Source organism: Falco rusticolus, chromosome 3 (assembly GCF_015220075.1).
Source record: "Falco rusticolus isolate bFalRus1 chromosome 3, bFalRus1.pri, whole genome shotgun sequence".
Classification (NCBI taxonomy): domain Eukaryota; kingdom Metazoa; phylum Chordata; class Aves; order Falconiformes; family Falconidae; genus Falco; species Falco rusticolus.
The window spans coordinates 101,827,946-101,847,945 of NC_051189.1; the positions used below are offsets into that span (position 1 = coordinate 101,827,946).

Below are 20,000 nucleotides of genomic sequence, written 5' to 3' on the forward strand. Positions count from 1 at the left end.
TCTCTGCTAAGAGCTTAACCTAGATAGCCTTTGAGGAGCTGAGTTACTAACACCTTATTTTTAATGTGGAGTAAGCAGGTGTTGAATTTCTGTAGATACATGTTTTCAAGTGTTTGCTTTAAGTGCAAAGATGTCTTTAAAAAAGATACAAGGTTCTCATACCATTTATGAAATCTTGCTAAACAGTGTGACATATATATATAAAAACCACACAAATTCAGTTCCTACAGTGACAAAAATAAATATGTGCAGTTTTCTGTATGAAAAAGTTACTCAGACCAGCCAGCTGCATGGTCTGAAGTGTAGATATGTTAGAATTCCCCAAATTTACACAAATGAAAGAGCTAGATGTTGCTATCAATTTGTTAGGTCCCTTTTATAATTCTTTTGCTTAAAGGAAATAGTACTTCTTTCTGAGCTATTTAATTTACTTTTATTACATATATCACATTTTTTTGTATTTATTTATTTACTTAATCGCGAATTCTACACAATAAAAACTTTGGGACCGGTTCTCCCCATGCTAGTTTTGCAGTTATGTTAGCAAAGCTAATTACTTTCATCTGGAGAGCGTAAGCCATGTTTTTTAAATCTCCTTAGATCTGAAAAAATCCCATCTCTATTGAGTGTGTTTTCATGGTAGTGTGTAGCGTGTAAAGCTGCTTATTCTGTGTTCTGACCATTGCTTACATGACATGCTGCTTACATGGCAGCGTGCTAGAAACACCTTGAGAAGAAGCTGGTGAGGTTAAGCTGAAAGAACATGTAATATAAGAAGGCTTTGTAAAAGTTACAGACGAAATATAAATCTGAAGGTAGTGTTCCAGCATGAATTCAAACATCTTTACGCCTAATCTTTTTTCCTCCCAGAATTCTGTGTCTTCCAGGTTTAGATCAGATGTGAGGAGAATTGGGAGCACTTGGGAGCTCTGTGTCCTCTGTATGAAATCTTGTGTACCTGGGTGGTTTTAAATTGAAAAAATGGATGTCTGAAGAGTTTCACTGTGTGAATGCTTTTGGTGGTTGAAGTCTCCAATATGACTAGTGACCTTAGAATATTAGGGTAAAAATTCTAAATTGATGGGTGGTCTTGAGAAAATGTTTTCAGTTGATAGCTTCAGTAGGAGGAGGGTATGTTACCAATACAGCACGATCCCTGTATGGATGCTGGAGTTTAAGAAGCCAGTAACCTTTTCAGTTTCTTAATATGCTCAGTACATGTTTTATCATTCTTGTGCGTGACGAATGCGCAGCGAAGTCGGGGAGCGTGTGGTCGCACAGAGCCTTCAGGTGCCAGTCTGTGGTGGGAGATGGTGTGTGTATATATATACATGAAGTATAACTTCTTGCAAAGAAGGAGATGCAATAGTTTCGGTGCACGGTCCGAATTGTTAGAGCCCTTCGAGTAACTGACTCTGAACATTTCAAACTGAACGAGGGAAAGTCCGCCGGTCCCGGAGGATCGTGCGGAGAGGGGCGGCCCCGGCGGGGTGCGGGGCTGCGCTGGGCGCCGGCAGCGGCAGGAGCGCCGGCCGCGGGCGCCCCCTGCTGCCCGCACCGCACATGGCGCGGCGGCTGCCGCCCGTCCCTGCTTCTCAAATTAGAGCAAAATACGGAAACAGGGTAGAGGGAAATGATCTGCCTTCGTAGTGGTGTCTCAAGACTGACTCTAAAAAGAGACGTGGGACCGAAGGGTATTTAGAGACACCGGGGTAGCTGAGCAAACTGCGCAAGTGTTAATGAAAGCCAGGTTTAGGGTCAACTGGATATTAAGATCTGGGCCAACTCCACCTTCTCTCGGTTTGAGCTTCTGAAGCATGCTGAAGTGTCTGAGCCCTCCTTTTCCTTATAGTATTGTAGGTATTACTATCTACAAAAGGGAATTTTGTTTCTAAATTTATTAATTTCAAACATATATTATGCAGTTATTAGTAGCTTGTTAAAGTTAAAATGGGCAAGTCAGAAAAGTTCAAAATGTTATAAACTTACTTGCTTCTAAGAGCATTTATACCTGTCTTTGAATACACATCAAAACATTTAAAAAGCCCATTACCTACTTGCAGCTTACTCTTCTTCCTTTGGATGATAACCATGCATTTCTTCCTGAGTTTTAAAATACTTCAGCTGTTATAAATGCCTATTTGGATATGGGCTGGTTTATGTATATAATGGTAATTTGTTTCCTTGGGGGGTAGAATTGATCATAAGTAATTAAAAATGTTTCTTGAAATCAGTAGGCATAATTCAGTTCCATAAACCTGCAATGTTAACATAACACCAGATACTTCAGCTTTGGCAAAGCGATGTTGGGCTGCATTGAAGCCAGCATGAAGGATGAATACTTTTTCACGAAAGGAAATACAGAAAATGTCACTGGAATCAAATGGACTTATTTTCTGGTTATTACTTTAGTATCACTCCACCAGAGTGGACTAACTGAAGTTTATTTCAGTTTTACTAAGTCAAGTAGAAACTCCATAATTACTGCTCTAATTCTAAAATGAGTTAAAACTTTGAAAAGCTTTTTAGTGCTTCAGAGAATGTTTTCAGGGTTTCTCGTTGTGTTCTTGCAACTAAACAAATGATTGGGATGTTTGAAAATGGATCTGAGAAAAAGCAGGGATAGGTAACTTTTCACTCAATGGTCATTTTATATATTTCACTGTTCACTTTTCCTGCCTTTCAATGTACTGCGTAAAGGAATGAGTGAGATACAGTGTGCTGCACTATTTAATCAGTATGCAAGATTTGGTGGGATTTATGTTAATCAAGACAGCCTTGTAGAGAAACACATTTGTCAGACCATTGCTTGAGTACAGTGAATTAAGGAAGGATGCTTCTAAACTTGAATTCACTTGCTTTGCTTGTTTTGATTCATAGATTCATAGGTTTATTAGTTTAATGTGGTTGTCTGGCTTGCTGAGCAGTCAGGAATTTGAATCATAGGAATAAGCTTAGAGTTAGGAGGCTTAATAAAGAAGAAACATTTACAGATTCCAAAGTTGCTGTACATGTTTTTAATGTTAGAGATTAAGGTAAACAGATAATAATATGTCTATTTACCCTTTAAACACAGAATAATAATCTGTTATTCCTAGGGACTATAGGAAAGGTTTAACAAATTATTGAAGAAAGCCATAGGGGTTCAGATGTATGCAGCTACCTGTATATAGTAGCCTATATAAAAATTATTTATTTTTTATAAACTGTGAAATGCTATGAATCATTTTTCTTAGGCAAAACATGGGTTTTGTCAGCCCAAAGAAGATACATTATTTGAATTTTAATTTTAAATACTTACCTTACTCTTTGCATAGCTGTTACAGCTAAATTTAGACTACAGTTACAAAAACATGAATAATTCACCACTATTCAAGGTTTAATAAAGTTAAGTTCAGAGTATGTATTAAGATTAGGAAAGAAAATTTTTGTGTTTATGGTGCAAATTAAAGCTACAGACTATCTCAGACATACATACCATGAAATTTCATTGTAGTCGATGGGGTGTTTGTCAGTGCAGAACCAGGCTGATTACTGAAATATAATTACCTTTGTGGAGGAACTGGCTTGCGAGCAGAAGTCTCTTCTAAGATAGTGCCTTAATACTTCAGCAGTATTAATGTATGGCACTTTAAAAAGGCTATTTATGAGCAATTATTTCTAATGCACTTTAAACTGTAATTGAATAAAAAATGACTGCACTAGAAATCTTTACCATTGTGCAACATTTAGTTATCAAATACTGCATTTCAACACTCTAGCATAATTTTTTTCTTGTTTTCTAAGTAATCTACTGTTAAATACATGTAATATATATATGTAATAACATTAGAAGAATTGTTCTATTGCTACAATAATAGCTTCAGAGGATAACCTTTCCCAAAAGTTAAGCATCTGGGGCAGCAACAGCATATTGCTGTTCATGTTGCCCATCAGTAGTCAGAAAGGTTTTTTTGTTGCTTTCAACTTATGCTAATTAAATTGAGATTTTTCTCATAAGATAATGACTTATACCTTGTGGTCCAAAATGTGAAGTTTAAACCTTTAATCATTCCCTCATTCAAAACCAAAGTATTTTAAAAACTTGTAGGCTTTTTTTTGGTGCAGTTGATGGTCTAAGCCATTATTTTACTGAGAACCATTATCTATTTAAAACTTCGTGCATAAATTAAAGAGGAGCTAAATGGATTTGCAGTTGTTGCCATTAGTAGCATTTTAGATTATACAGGCAATTATTGTGTTCATTATCGTAGAGCAACCCCTTTGCAAAACTGTTGTGGTTGTCTCAGACATTATGTACAAATTTTCCCGTGGAGATTAAAATTTCCAGTGGTATGTTTAGTTTTGCTAACACAATTGTTTCAAATAGAACAAATATTGTGACAAGTAGAAGAAAACTTGCTTTTCTAATATGGGAAATAGCAATAAATGTGGAAAATTATTTGAATTCTTAATTCATCTATTTCTCATCTTGTCATAATTATTCTGGTTATGATTATTTTTAAAAGGAGAGAAATTTCTTTCTTAAGATGGCATATTTTACAAATACTTTGATAAAATTGCAGTGTAGTTAAAATGAAGTTTACCTGCTTTTCCAATATTCAGATGAGTGTTGGAGAATGTTAGTGCATTTCTACATGGAATGTATCTGGATAATTCAGCACTGTTTCATTAGTTTGGATGCTGAAATTGTTTAAGTGGAAAGGCGCAGAATTAAACTAATTAAGTATATTTCCATAGATTATGGTAACTAATTTTTGAGGAATGAAGAATGCATTTCTATTAAAACTCACTTTCTTTCTGTGCCTTCTTAAGGAGAGTTTTGCAGTTGCCTTCACTTGCTGTAGTAAATGCAGATATTAGAGCCGCTTATGGTCAGTCATATGTTCGGTATTAAAAAGGATGGCATTATTTATAACAAACTGAATGTTCTTGAGCAAGAGATTTATTGTGTGGAAATTTTTCATCATCAATTTTTTTTATCCTCTTTAATATTTCTCCAAACACATTTTTGTTGCGTTCCACGCTTAAATTCACATCTGTCTTCATCAATTAGAAAGGTATTAATGCTTTGAATTAGCTACGTATCAGTGTGCAGTGGACTAAATTTAATGTTTCTGTCCAAAAAGTGGCATTCTTTCCAAAGAAGCTCTTTATTCATTTCTGTTCTGGGGTGGGGTTTTGACAGGGTGGGGGCAGAGGGGGAGCTGAGAGGAGAGATAGGCTTTCACTACCATGATGCAGGGGAAAAAAAGTGTGAGGTAGTGGTTATGCATATTGCAAGACAGTGATTCTTTATTTTATTACAAAAAAAGACCAACTCTAGAAGGCCAGATTAAATCATTCCTTTCACTTTTTAATGGGATTTGGATGAATAGAGTAAAATATGCACTTTGCATTCATTGATAGCATCTTTAGGTTGAGGTAATTGAGTCTTTTTTCCCTGACTGAATGAATAATGACTTCATCTGATCCTCAGCGAGGCCTGAAACTTAGGCTGCCTTTGTCAACGCAAAGAGATCTGGGCTTTGAAACATGCTCTACTTCCCTGGCTTCATTTTTCTTCATTTTAATCCAAAAACCTATTTTTCTCAATAATTCAAGCATAAACTATGTAGTAGTTGAAGCAGCGGAAATTGCAAGATATTTGTCCTCGTTGTGCTGCTTTTTAAATGCAGCTGATAAATCAGCCGCTGTGGTCTTCAGCTGCCGGGTTCTCTAGGGAAGGGACGGCCCGCATGTAAGCAAGATTGCTGGAATTTTTTAAGAACTATATTTAAAGTGGCTCTTTTGCAGACTGTTATCTAAGGAAGTGTTCTGTTTTACTGGTCTTACTGGCCGGGCTGGGAGATAAACAGGGCATCAGTGGCAGGGCCTAGGACACTCTGCCCTGCGTCGCTTTCCCACATATTTTACCGCCTACAAGAGCATCCCAAAAGGCAGAGTGTAAATACTTAGCTTACGGTATACATTATTGAAATGGTGTGAGTCTTAGTTACATAGCTTAAAAATATTTTTTCATGAGAAACAGCGGATGGGAGATAGCCTCTCGTAATGTTTGGGCTGAAACACTTCTAAACCAAATACCTTTTCACTCATGAAAAGCGGAAGCTCTGGTTTGAAAATGGATATTCCACTGCATTGTTGTTTTTTTTTTTAATTATTATATTAACTGAAAGCTTCATAAAATTAAAAATGATTTCTGTGAAATCAATTCAGATTCAGCGCTGTGTGGGAGCATAGTTGCAGGTGGCGGCACCCCTGTTGCATGAGCCAGAGGGTAGATAGATCGTGTTTGCCCATCGATTCTAGGATCTGACAGGTTTTTGATCTTCTAGCGATAAATGAGCAGTAGGAACCCTCCAAATATACCGTATGGTGCTGGTGGGTTTGCTGCACGCGGGACAGAAGAAAGTTGTTCCTCTGGAATTGCCTCTTCTCCTTGCCCTGCCGTGCCCCTGCCTGGGTCGAGGGGCTGGGGGGCTGTGCCGGTGTGGGGGCATTGAGAAGCCCTGGCTGGCACTGGTCACACTGGTTTGGGAATCATTGTTGTCCTGTAACCCCCGAGCATCCATTCCATGCAGGCGTAAGAATGGGTAATCAATCTGGTTATCAAAATGCAGTTAATTGCTGCAAGTGCATGGATTTTTCATAGGTAGGAATAAAAAAAGCCGACAGTAGCAAATTGTTTGCACCACAGAAGTGTCAATCTAAGAAAAACTTGCGACTGACTTATTTACGCTTCTTCCCCCAGGTTGGCTTGTTGGACCTGGAGCTGAACCAGCTGACCAAAGCCCTGTTCCTGGCACTGGTGGCGCTGTCAGTGGTTATGGTGACCTTGCAAGGGTTTGTGGGCCCATGGTACCGGAACCTTTTCCGGTTCCTCCTCCTCTTTTCCTACATCATCCCCATCAGGTGTGTGCATGGATGAAAGGAAAAACACTGATGTCTAATTTCACTGAATGTGGCTTTCCTGAAATTTATACTTGCTTCTCGTTGCGAAGGAAATGGATCTTATCAGGAAGCCAAAGGGAAGGTGTCAACAAATCTGCTGATTCTGGAAGGATCAGTGTACAGAAAACAATACTGTTGTATTTTTTCTGTATAATGTTCATCTTGCTGGAGTAATCAGGATATCTAATCCTCTACTAGCATAAATGTATTAATAAGGATACAATCTTGGTATATTTGAGAAAGCAGTTTCAGGAAACCTATGTTTGAATGAGTGGTTAGGTGTATTTTGGAATTTTGTTTTTGATGCCTTAAATACCGAACATGCTCCATTTCTCTGGTTAAAATATGATTTTTTTTACTACAACAATGACTAATTTAAATTGAATGGCTGAATAATGTAGGTGCACTTCTACAGTGAGAGGACTTTTAACATGTAACCAAGTAGAGACTTGCCCTGAATTAATTAATTCATTAAGCATGAGTACGGTATATTCAAATTGCAGATAAACTGGAACAGGAAATAATATCCATGTCTGTTATCAAGTCTTCTGTGGACACAGAAGTGAAACATTGACTCCGAAATGAATTTTTTTCCTTGAATGGGTATTGCCTTTGCAAAATGGAAATACTCTCTCCTGTTAAAATACCCAGTGTTTAGTTTAAGGGGCTTGTTAATTTTAGATCCTCTTTCCTCAGGGACGTATCTTGAGATACGTCATTGACTAAGCCCAGTGGCTAGCCACAGAGTCAGCAGCAGCTGAACTGTAGATAGGTTTGAGACCTCTCCCTTCAGGTTTGCACACAACATTTAAATCCATGTAGTGTAAGGAAAAACATAAAACTGGGAGAATTTCTCATTAGTATTTTAATCTAAGCTTATGTGACTTAGGTGTTACTGTGTTCATGTTTTTTAAGTACATGTCTGTGTGAAGGAAACTATTTCATTTTTGACTGATTTCATACTTGGGGAAGTATCTGTCTGAAGATTTCATAACTTAAAGCACTTGTATTTTTATACTACTTTTGTGTTGCAAGAGCAGTTGATTCTGTTAGGGAGCTGAAGGAGAAGGCTCCACCATTCTGCTAGGGAGTGGAGGCAATCTCATTGTAGAAATGGTCACCTTAGAAAAGTTCCCGTTTCCTTTAACTGGCTGGGGTATATTTACACATTCGTGTTTCAGTTTTGTGGTGTCTTTCTAAACACTGGTGTTGCTGTAACTCCCTTACCTCCCATGTGATGCTGCTGTTTAGGTCCTGGCATCGTTCCCCCATACACACACACACAGAGTTATTGAGCATTAAGCAACTTAGCCATGTGAAGAGGCAAAAAGTGCTCCTCGAGGGATAAGCAAAGTCTTCGTATTGCTGAAAGATGCACTTAATCATCAAAGACATGTAGGGGAAGGGGAAAATGAGCTACGAATATAAAGGATCACTTGTCAGTCACTGTTTTCTTCCATAATAAACATACTAAGCCAAAACTTATTTAAAATGGTTACAAGACAGATATATCTTTGTTACTAGATGCAAGAGGATTAAGAGCATATAGGTAAGTAAATTTGACTCCATATTGACGGTTCAATATATGCCACTGAAAAACATGTAGATTGAGCAGCTTGTTTTCAACTGAAGGGTTGTTTAGTGCACTTGTGGGGCAGTTCTTTTCCAAATATAATTTCTAGGATAGACCTAATCCCATTTTTCAGTTGCTTGTGGGAGGTAATATGCAAAGCAGAAGTAACAGAGAAAGTGATTGGACTAGTTCTGAGATGGAGCATATAGTTACTCTGTGGAAGATCAGACAGGGATCTGCTGGAGAATGCCTTTCTCTCTGGAGGTTTATCTGTTTCTATACCAACTTTTCTTCAACTCAGATAATTCACGTACAAGGTCGCTTCCCACACTATCAACAAAATATACAACTGCAGTTATGTCACCGGTCAAATATAACTGCACTTCTTTCTTCTGGATGTTAAGCATAGAAATTACTTACTCCTTAACCTGTATTTGGAGTATAAACTCTTGGAGATGAAAATTATAAGTCTAATTACACTGAAACACCAAGTGTTGTGTCCTCTCATTAGTTTTGAAATAGCTCTATGGGGGAGATAATGAACTTTTCACGGGTAAGGAAATGAACATGGGAGATTAGGATTGACTGGTGGAGGCAAAGCATATCTGAATTCAGGCACGCATGAAATGTGTTGATTGATGGTTTTACAGAATTTGGGAAGTTCCTAAATACAGAGGTTTTTTGCAGTTGTGCTTGGCTTTCCATTTGTAGGGCAAGGGAAATTCCAGGTATGCAATGAAAATAATTTTCCATGGCCAGGTCATGTTTGGTGAAGATGATCAGGAGCAGGTAACTGTTAGCAGTTTAAGTGATCTCTGTGCAGCCTCTCCTGTAATTAGTAGGAAGAGGGACTTTTTGGGTTTGGGGTTTTTCTTTCACTCCAGGGAGCAGCTAATTCCTCGTGATTCAGCTGCATCCTAAATACTCCTCTAGATCAGTGTTGCTTCCCCATGAAGTGTATCGCTGTGGGGCCTGTAAGACCTCAGAAGTATAAACATAAAGCAACTGTAAAAAACCAAACAATGCAACCAAACAAAAAACATCCCATCAACCAACAGCCACCCCCAGAAACACCAGCCCACGACATCTCACACATTCTGTAGTGTACAAGGAAGCAAGCAGAATGGAGAAAAAGTAGCAGTGAACAAACACTGCAAGCTTAGCTCAGCTCTGAACTGCTTGTAAGTTAGAGCCATGATGCACAAAATGTTTTGAACAGCCCCAGAAATGGGGGGGCCTAAGTTTGGCCTTTAGAAATGACCCCTCTGTAATTGATGTTTCTTCTAACCCATGGAGGAAGCGTAGCCCGGGGAGCCTCTGTCGGCACTCTGCCTCCCTACAAGGTTAGTCTGTCTGAATTTCTTAAAATTTATTGGGAAAGAAGGGTAGAAAGCAAATTCTTGACAGACTGTCCAAAACTAAATGAATTTCTCCAGGATTATGCTCACCCGTTCTCTGAGTTTCTCTGTGTTCCTTGGTGTTCTTAGGCTTTTTTCTAGTTGGCTTTAGCAGTTTGAGATGCGTTAATGCCTATCCATAGGTTCCTCTGGTGTCACTGAGACAATTTCATTACTTATTTTAAATAAAATCATTGATTGAAATGCATTCTCCATTAGTTTACAAGATCTTGCCTGGCAGTGTCACCTCTTGCCATTACACATAGCGGGCTGGGGGGAGTGTGTGTCCTCAGGTCTGTCCATGCTCTGCTTTGTGATACCAGCATGGAAGTTCATAAGCCTGTGATGTTCCCTTTTTTTTTTTTATTTTGTTTAGGTTATTTTGTTTAACAGTAAGGTCTCCTTGTTGAACATTTTTGTTTTTTGGATTGTCTGTTTTCTGAATGACAAAGGGCAGGGGCCAAAACCAGTCACACTAATGAAAAGTCACCACCTCAGGTGGGAAGGTGAGGTAAAGCTTTGTCATCGTTATGTTATCTTTTACCTGGTTACACAGATTAAAGATAAATTATTTTTAATTTTACATCTTTTTAAAATCAGGCTTACATTTTTTTCAGGAGAGTTAATTTTGCTTCTGTGTGGAATGGAAGACATTTATCATACTGGTGTAAAATTCCAGGTATAAATCATGTATGTCTTGAGGTTTTGCTTCAATTTTTGCAGCTGCTAATTTGATCAGCCATTTTGATTTTTTTGAACAAGCTATCACAGAGACGGTTTCTAATGTTTGTATTTTTAAGTACAAGAGAACAGAATGTTCTTGGATCGATGTGGCATGCAAGACCCCCGCTCCCAGCTGCAGGGCTGGAAGTCCGGGTGTGTGGGTGCCGGCGGGGTGCTGGGGCTGTCAGAGCCTCGCCGCACAGCGCTTCTGGCCTTCCCCTGGCAGTTAGTTGTAGCATCTGCTCATCAGCCCGCTCGGCTGCCCTGGGAATCTGTTCAGAAATTACAGCCAAGGCTGCAGAAGAGGCTGGCCTCAGCGGCGGTGCTGCCCCCCCGGCTGGGACCCCCGCCACCACCGGGTCATGGGACTTAGGTCACTCATTGCCCAGCCCTCTTCAGCACTGCGAGAAAGTGAGCTGTGCTCTGACTTGCCACCTCCTCTTTGTTGGTTTGGTTTTTTTTTTCCTGTTTTCCCCCCCAAAAATGTAGCCAGGAAAGCTTTTCAAGACAATTTAGGCTTATCCAAGGGGTGTTTGGTGAAATGCTGCCTTGTGTGCACAGGTGTGCGAGTTCTGTAGCTGTACATGCTTCCGCTGAGCGGGTAGGAAACGGAGGATTTTCCATAAAGCGCTAAGGTATTGACTGGGATCTGGTATGCCCGTGTATCATCCAAGCTCCGGATTTAGCAGCGATTTAAAGCTGGGATGGCAGGGGCCTAATCAGCCACCTTTTTAGGAGGCTCCTTCAGTTCAGGTGTATACAGAAGCTGAAATGTCTTTTGTCCGTCCCTTCAGACACCCCAGGGCTACCGGGCGCGGAGCTGCTCTGCCACGTAAGGTGTCCCACTGCTCTGGACAGAGCTGCCCTACACTTAAGTAGTAAAGTTCTGGGGCAGTACCTGGCTCCCAGCTGCTTTTTTCTGGGTCTTTGAGAAGTATTTAAAGAAAATCCTTTAAGGTTATGTTAGTCTGTTTTCAGTGTGCAGTGAAGATGATGCTGCTGGGAAGTCTTGTATCTGAAATCCATTAACATCCCATCAAATCCTGGATCATACAAACACCAATTTCTGTGTATTCCTGAGATCCAGGGAGCTCGCTGCTGTGCAGGACCATGGTGTCTGTCCGAGAGCAGCAAGCAGCTCTGCTGCTTTCATATTGTAGTTGTGCTGCCCACGGTGGGAGCTCTGATCTCTGTTAATGCATAGATGTGAGGGTATCAGTATATGTAGTCTCACATATACAGACAATATATATCAGGTATATGATGCAAAGCTTTCAGCGTGGAAGAGCTAAACAGCTGCTCAAAGTAGTTTTAGCAATCCTTGTAAAAATTGTACTATGCTTCTGTACCACACCGTGGTATATAATGCAATCTATATAGAGACTGGAGAATATTATATGAAAAAAGAAGCTTCCTGATATTTTACAAACTAATTCTGACTTCTTCATGCAACAGGAGCTATGGCATGTGTCCCATGCTTAGAATAAGTCTTACTCAGCCCAGTATGGTGCTGTACTACTGCCTAAGCTAGCTTTGTGCTTTCCTTACAATATTGGGTATTCATGTGTCATAGAGAACGCACAATCAGTTTACAATAAGTCATTCAGCTGATCTATTGCAGGAAATCTTTTTCCTTTCTAGTATTGCAACACTGCCTATTTGCTCCTAGTTGTTTTTCTGTTTTTAATATGATAGTATTACAGTAAGTAATGCCAGATTTGCCTGGAATACACTAAAAATACTCATATTTCAAAAATTATTTGTATTGGACTTCTAATGTCAATATTTTGCCGTTGTGGAAGAGGCTTAATGAAAAAAGGCATTTGACCTGACAAATGTGAAAATAACAAAGAAACATTTTTAATAGGAAGTAATTATTGTTACTCAGACCTGCATAGGCTACATCTCTTGTGCCAAGGCACTTGTTTGACATGCGTTCTATTTGTATTTTGCACTCTACTGTGTTTTCAGCCTGGAAGAAATTCATAGATTAATTTTCTCATCAATTATTCCCCAGGTTTCCTCCTGAGGCTCTAAGTTCTACCTATGTTACAACATCTAATTAACAGTACCTAGGTTGCATGTAGCCCTTGAAAAACTAGGTGTGCTGCAGTCGCTATAGCAATGCAGGACTGGTACACGTTTTTTTTGCCACACATACTTAAGCATGAATGTGTGGGACTGAGCGCTCTTTGAAAGTTACGTTTATTGCTTGGATTTTATGTGGAGTGCTGTGTGCACCTTCTTTCATTTCCTTTTATATGCTTACATAATGGACAAAATTTAGACAAATTAGTCTGAGAGAACTAGTGAGACCAATTACAAGGAAAACAAGAACACACATCTGAGCATCTTCTAGAAGTATCAGACAGATAGTGACATTGGGGTGTGACCCCGGGCAGCAGTTCAGCCCCCTGCAGCCGCTCACCCACTGCCCTGCAGGATGGGGGAGTGGATCAGAAGGGTAAAAGCAGGAAAACTCAGGGGTTGAGATAAAGACAGTGTAATAGGTAAAGCAAAAGCCACACACACAAGCAAAGCAGCAGGAGGCACCCATTCCCCACTCCCCATTCCCCACTCCCCACTCCCAGTCCCACTCCCCCGGGTGGGCAGGAGGGGCTCAGCCATGCCAGGACAGCCGGGCTCCAGCCTGAGGGGGGCCTGGGGAGGCAAACGCCATCACTCCGTATGTCCCCCCTTCCTCCTCCTTCCCCAGCTGTACATGCTGAGCATGAGGGCGCATGGCCTGGGACACCCCTCGGTCAGGGGGGGCAGTTGTCCCGGCCGTGCCCCCTCCCAGCGCCCGGTGCCCCCCAGCTGCTCGCGGTGGGGCGGGTGGGGAGCGGAGGAGCCCTTGGCTCAGTGTAAACACCACCCAGCAATAACGAGAACATCCCTGTGTTATCAGCGCTGCTCCCAGCACAGATCAAACCACAGCCCCACAGCAGCCTCTGTGGAGAAAATTAACCTTTATCCCAGCCCAAACCAGCACACAGAGAAAACTAGGTAAAAATGTATGTGGTAGGCTAAACAGAAAACGAATATTCACATTTTTTCTCCAAATAAAATATGAGAGGAGGGAAGTCAGGGGAAATTGAAGGGAGAAGCTATGGGTTGATTTGAATTTAGATCTTGATAGAATATTGTATTTAAAAGAAGTAACTTCTGGTTTGTTCTCTTTTTGTTTGTTTAGTGCCAGTTAATAGAAGTTGTCAGGCTCCAGAATCACTTTCTTTGAAGATTTAATTTTCCAGGCAATGAAGTTAAGAGAATTTTGGTTGTTTCTTGACCAAGTTTTAAATTATTCTATACTTCTAGATTGTAAATAATGTGTTTATCTGTGTATAGTTTATGGCTGTTTCAAGCAGGTAGGGGTATGGAAAAGTTAGGGGTGTAGCCATAGAGGTTTGGGTACAGTTTTGGGTACTAATGTGACCCAGATATGATCTTCAGTACTTCACTTAGAAGTTCTGAAAATAAAAAAGACTACATCTCAATTACTTCATTTTAATAATTGGATACTGCTACAGGTACTCGTACTGTATCTGGAGTTTGGGCAGGGCTTCATCTTTTGCTGTGAAACTTTAGCTTGTATACAGAACTGCTCAACAAGGTCAAGTACAACTATCATACGGTTTTGATTCACATTCATACTTGAGTTTTATCAGGCACAGTATCAACTTGCTCAAAAAAATTGTCTTTGGTAACTTCACTAGGTCTTGGTTGCTGTTTACTGAGTTGTGAAAGGCAGAATGTTTCTGGAGTTTCTAAATGTATTTGTCTGAAACCCCCTCAGTGAAGACCCTTGTGTATTGATGAATTTGGCCATTTTGACTAAAACAAAATCAGAGCTCTTTACAAGGGGACCTGATGCTGTTACCACTGGGGAAAAGATGAAATTCAGAAAAGAGAGAAGTCCTGTAAATATGAATTGGTTTAGCCTGAAACACTACTGATATTTTAATGGAGTAAAAGCAATATTATCTGTTAGTAACTTGTAGTAGAAAGCAGCGTGTATTCTGAAGTGCTGTCTGACTGATGTATTCTGCAGCTGAATTGCAGAGAAATGCCACTCGGGCTCTTGAGGGAATAAATCCCTGAGTTGGATAGAAGTTGGATATAAGTTGCCTTAGGTTTTGCCTGCGATGGGGTAACTAGTGCTGAGGTTGAGACACAGGAAACTTCACACTGTCATGTTCACTAAATATGCCCGTTCTCTGCAGTAGCCTTCAAGTACCTGTGTTGCCATACTGTGTCTAAAGATTGCAGGGTAATTAGTTTACAAAAAGATGAGTGTTACTGATGGAACAGTGTGCTAATGCTATATGTGATGCTGTTCTGTGCATTTTCATCAATAACGAGTATGTATAGAGTCTTCTAAACTGGATGAAATGGAGAAGGATTTAAAAACGAGTGGATTTAAAATGGTTTTGGTTATATGATGAGGTTTCTTAAAGTCCACAAAGGGTTTATGAGAAATGGTAGCTAATGTCGTCAGGAACTGAAGGTAGCTTGGTGTTGACTAAGATAAGTATCTCCTTGTTTTATTGTGTAAAAATTTCTGGACTTTTCAGACAGGATAGACTTTTTCAATCTATTCCTGTGAAGCTGTGCTGGAGAGATTTCTAGTTTCAAAAGCAAACTCAGTATTAATAGCTGTCTCTCATTTGTAGTGTTACAAAAGTGTCCGTAATGTGGTAGGTCACAGCTACAGTGATTTTAAAGGTAAAAATTCTCTCTAAGACAGCAAGCACCAAGCGAAGGAAGTCAGAGCAGCATACAGTGTACACATTTTAGAATTAATACTAAAAATGCATCTATAACCCTCTTTTTTTTTTTTTTTTTTTGGTGTGTGTGTGTGTGTGTTGTTTTTTTAATTCATGTCTAATTCTTTATCCAACTTAACAATTCAAGCATGTACCAAATATCTCTGCATGCCAGAAAGCTGTCTTGGACTGTACTGGTCACTGGGGGGATGTTATTTCTGTGGAGGGCAGTGGTGCCAGCTTTCTGTTAGGTCCCTCAGCACCTTGTTCCACTTAGTGCGTGCTGGGGTAATTCCTAAAATGCCTTGGTGCTTTGAAATACAGATTTCTCCTCACCGCTCAGCAAGAGAAGCTGTTTTCCCCCCCTCCCCCCCCCCCCCCTCTTTTTTTTCCTTACCTTTAAACTATATTTAAGTGAGATTATAATTAAATGCATCTAGAGAGTTTTTAGAATATCAAACCAGGTAACACACATGCTTATAAAAGGTGCAGGTGGTGAGATGAACTGCACTCCAGCTTTGAGAGACTTTCGGGATCTTACTGAAGCATGGTTTATCTGATTTGGATGACTTTGTAGCTCTTCATTGGTAGAGTAGCCCTGTGGATTTCTCTGTGTGTGCCATGTACCTGAGAGTGAAGCTCTTAAATAGAGCTTTCATTGCAGATTCCCTGTTTGGTAGCCCGGGCAGGGGAAAAAAAAAAATATTATAGCCCAAATGTCTCTTGTAAGTGGGGTAATGAGCAGCTTTCATCCTTCACTTACTCTGCTTACTTCTGGCTAGAGCAGATATCTAGCTGTTCTTAAATGAATTAAGTGTGCTTATGTTTCTTTGCTCGAGCTAAAGAGCGTCCTTTGTGCTTGACTGGCTAACTGGCAGGTTCTCATCCCTAAGAGGAATAAAGCTTTTGCTGTTCCTTCTGCTGGCTGATACCTGCCTCAGTGTGAAGGGTGTTACGTTGGTTCTTACGTCCTCTAACTGCAGGCTGACCGACAGACGCAATGCAAATCCTGGTTGCTCACTACTGGCTCTGGATTGATTAAGACAGGTTAAAACTGTAGTTAACCAGTGTGAAGCAAGTGACTTCCAGGGGTTTTTTCCTCTTTGTTATAATGTAGCATCTTCAATAAAAAGAATATGGTAGAGTCCTCCTCCTGTTGTCTGTCCTAATGTTTTTTTTTAAAAAATATATATTTGTGTGTCTGAAAACAGCTGAAGTGAGGTATGATATTGCAGAAGTAATTGGGGTATGTCACCAGACAGAAGGATGATTTTCTGCTAATGATGATTTTAATGGAAATAAGAGCTAGTTAAAGAACAAAATACCATCTTGAGTGGTCAAGAGTCTTGTATCAAAAAGGCTTCTTTCTTCTTGTGCTGGAACATGCGTTGTTTTCTGCGGTACAAATTCAGGAAGGCAGGGATGTGGAATAAACTGATTTTTTTCAGTGTGTATTGAAATTTCAGGTGTTCTCACAGTTCTAGTTAAATGCAACATCCCATAAAGAGCTGCAGTTTGTGGCTCACTGTTCCCTCCGCTGTTACCTCGGGAAATTCACAGTCTGTCACTGTGAGTGCAGGACAGATGAAAACTCTTCGTGGCTGCTGTTTTGGTTGTGCTGTAAAGCAGCACTTCAGGACTGGTAAAAAAGCTCTGAAGTACACTAGCAGTATTTTGACCTTGATATATCCCTTTGGAATAGTTTTAAGAGTTGCGTTACTATGAACCTGTTACTAAACCTGGGACTAGAGTCCCATGCCCCAGGCAAATTAGCTACAAATCATTCCTGTAGCCGCTGTCCTAGCTGTTTCTTCAGTGTTACTGTTAAAGCAGAGTCAGCAGCAATGAAAATGTGCGGATGCTTTAGCCACCGTTCCTCTGACATGGTAGCAGGAACGTGGTGAATAGCTGAAGGAAAGTAGCATTGTAAAGTTTAGAATAGGCTGGCATAGACTTTTGAGTTGGAGCATTTAATTTAGGGGAATAGCAGTGTCATTGAAGTTATCTCTGACAAGCATGAGTGAATTTTTTTTTTAATTATTATAGGAATACAAGGTGCAAGGGCAATTAGTTCTTCTATGATGTAGATATGGAAATATAACAAATAAATATGCAGACACAGTGTGTCCAAAAAAAATATACTTCTGATTTTGCGCTTCTATGTATAATCAGTAAAACTTCCTGCACATTACAGTTTCTAGTGCAGAGCTCCCCAAAGGTTCTTTATTGCAGCAGCTCCAGCCCACACCCTATCATGTCAGGGTGTTTGCTGCTTGGGCGCTGCACTCTTTTTGCAGTAGAGAGCTTCTGTAGCGGCATTTGGGGAAGGACAGCAATGTTGTTGATTGGTTGTGGTGGGAGAGGGAATGTGACAAATATAGTTATACTTTCCTAAATAAAAAGTATGGTGGCTTTTTTAAAAAAAACAGTGACTCGAAGAGGTATAAAAATATTTCTGCTTTTACATTATAAAGCAAACATTGGTGTCAGGGGGTTTTTAACAAATGAAAACTGTGATATGAATAGCAATGTGTTCTTGTTGATAAAGTGTATATAATATTCTCAACTGTCTAAGTGTAGTAATGTAATTATGTCAAGAATCACCACAAAGTGTTGCAGTCTGTTTCATGCAGAAGGCATGTTGTTGCATTTGTTTGTGTTGGAATACCTTCTAGAAGTCTGGGATGGAGCCTGAATTTCTAATGTGATATGTACTCTACAAACACATAACAAAATCATTGTTCCAAAATGTTTTTGTCATATGGTTTTAAGATATATTTTTTTCCAGGTATCGTAAAAAGATCATTTATTTTTATGGTTATAACTTTCACTTTGCCTAATATTCACACTGATTATGGTATAAATTTCCTTTGCAGTTTACGTGTGAACTTGGACATGGGTAAGGCAGCCTATGGGTGGATGATTATGAAAGATGACAATATTCCTGGAACAGTTGTTCGAACTAGCACCATACCAGAAGAGTTGGGACGATTAGTTTATTTACTAACGGATAAAACAGGTATATCAGGTTACAATTCTGAAATACGATTTTTTTTTAAATATCTAAACTTAATATTTGGATATGTTAAGACTAGATTTAGACTACTGATTTTTATTTTTCAGTGAAATTTGCAGCATGTGCTTATGGACTTTGTACCAGTACCAATCGGTGTGCTTAGGCCAGTACTTACCTGTGAAAGTCAGTATTTGGTAGTAATCTGATTTATTCCAGTGGGAACACTGCTGCTACAGTAACAGGACCGTGGATAGCATTAGGTCCATGTATCTCACTCTGCAAAGACCCTGGAGTCACGCTCAGGACGCTGTTCCATTCTGCACCTCATTTCGCCAGCAATACCGTAACGACGTGACACATCAGAGGGCAAGGCAGTTCCAAAACAAGCCATAAGATCAGCCTCCAAAATGACTCTGTTACCCCCAGGAAGGTTACAATGACCAGTTCTAGAGCTGCTGTATGATTTTATCTGAATAACCGTAACCCGTCAGTGTAGCTGGCCCGGTGTGCTGGCAAACCTCACCCTTACCAGGGCCAGAAGGTGGGTAAGTGTGTGACAGAGTGACAGCTTGTGCTGCGCTGCCGTCTGCCGTTACAGCTGAAACCTGTTACCGCCTTGCCCTGCTCTTAGGTCTAGATGTCTTTAAGGAACCCTAAAGTTTCTTTCAGAAGATATCTTAGTAGATAACCAGTTAAATTCTGTAGCAAATACAGTATTTCTTCTCCTTTTTGTTCTTTCTGAGGCTGAATAAATCAGTTCAGGTAGATGTACTGTTTCTTTAAGCAGCTGAATTTTTGAACTGAGAAAATTGTTTCTTAAACAGCTGATGAAATTTTTTAGTGGTTTTAAGTAAAATATAGTTCAAAATGTTGAGAAAGCATTTGGGGGGGGCGCAGGGGCTGGCCTCTGTTATGCTGTTCAGAAAGCATAATATACAGTTTACATCTCTTTCTGCTTGAAATAGTTCCACGTTCCCTCCCATGCTGAATGCTTTCATTACTGCATATTTTGAAATGAAATGTAAATTTAATATATTGTCACATTTTCAAAACGCACTTTCATCTTTTTTCTAAAGATACATATGTTACCCTATACCCTTTGGAATGCTGTTCTTCTATTTCATAGAAGATAAAGACAACTGCCACCTTCTTAGCATGTAGAAAAGTGTACTGCTAATTACAGTGTGGTAATTCTTCAAAGCAAGTGAACAATTCTCTTAACAAGTTTTATTTCAGTTAGCTAATGATTTGTATGCTATTGCAACTGCTTATTGATTTTAATTGCACCCTTCATCATGATAATTTATGTAACTTCAAGAGTGCTGTCACACCGAAGGCTTGAAATATGTAATTTACAGCATATGTTTGGGAAAAGGGAGGTATGTTCAAAAATAATGAATTTTCAAAACAATGCAGTAGAGTTCATTTGCTCAAAGCACTACTTTGTAAGCAAAACCAATGTATGCCACAAACTTTTCTGATGGAGAATCCAGTTCCCATACCAAACTGGCAATGCGGTTCAGGTGTTGAGGTGTTCTACTTACAGTTAAAGTGCACTGAAAATATTAAGA

At 39.7% G+C, this 20,000-nt stretch overlaps 1 protein-coding gene across 2 annotated transcripts in view; it reads left to right on the top strand.

The window, feature by feature from the left end:
* Window positions 1–20,000, top strand: part of ATP9B (ATPase phospholipid transporting 9B (putative)) — a 167,799-nt gene that overhangs the window by 105,839 nt on the left and 41,960 nt on the right. For both annotated transcript variants that reach the window (XM_037378763.1, XM_037378764.1), the window contains exons 12-13: window positions 6,755–6,915; window positions 18,290–18,432. In XM_037378763.1, coding sequence (XP_037234660.1) covers window positions 6,755–6,915; window positions 18,290–18,432 — 304 coding nt within the window. The remainder of the gene's footprint in view (window positions 1–6,754; window positions 6,916–18,289; window positions 18,433–20,000) is intronic.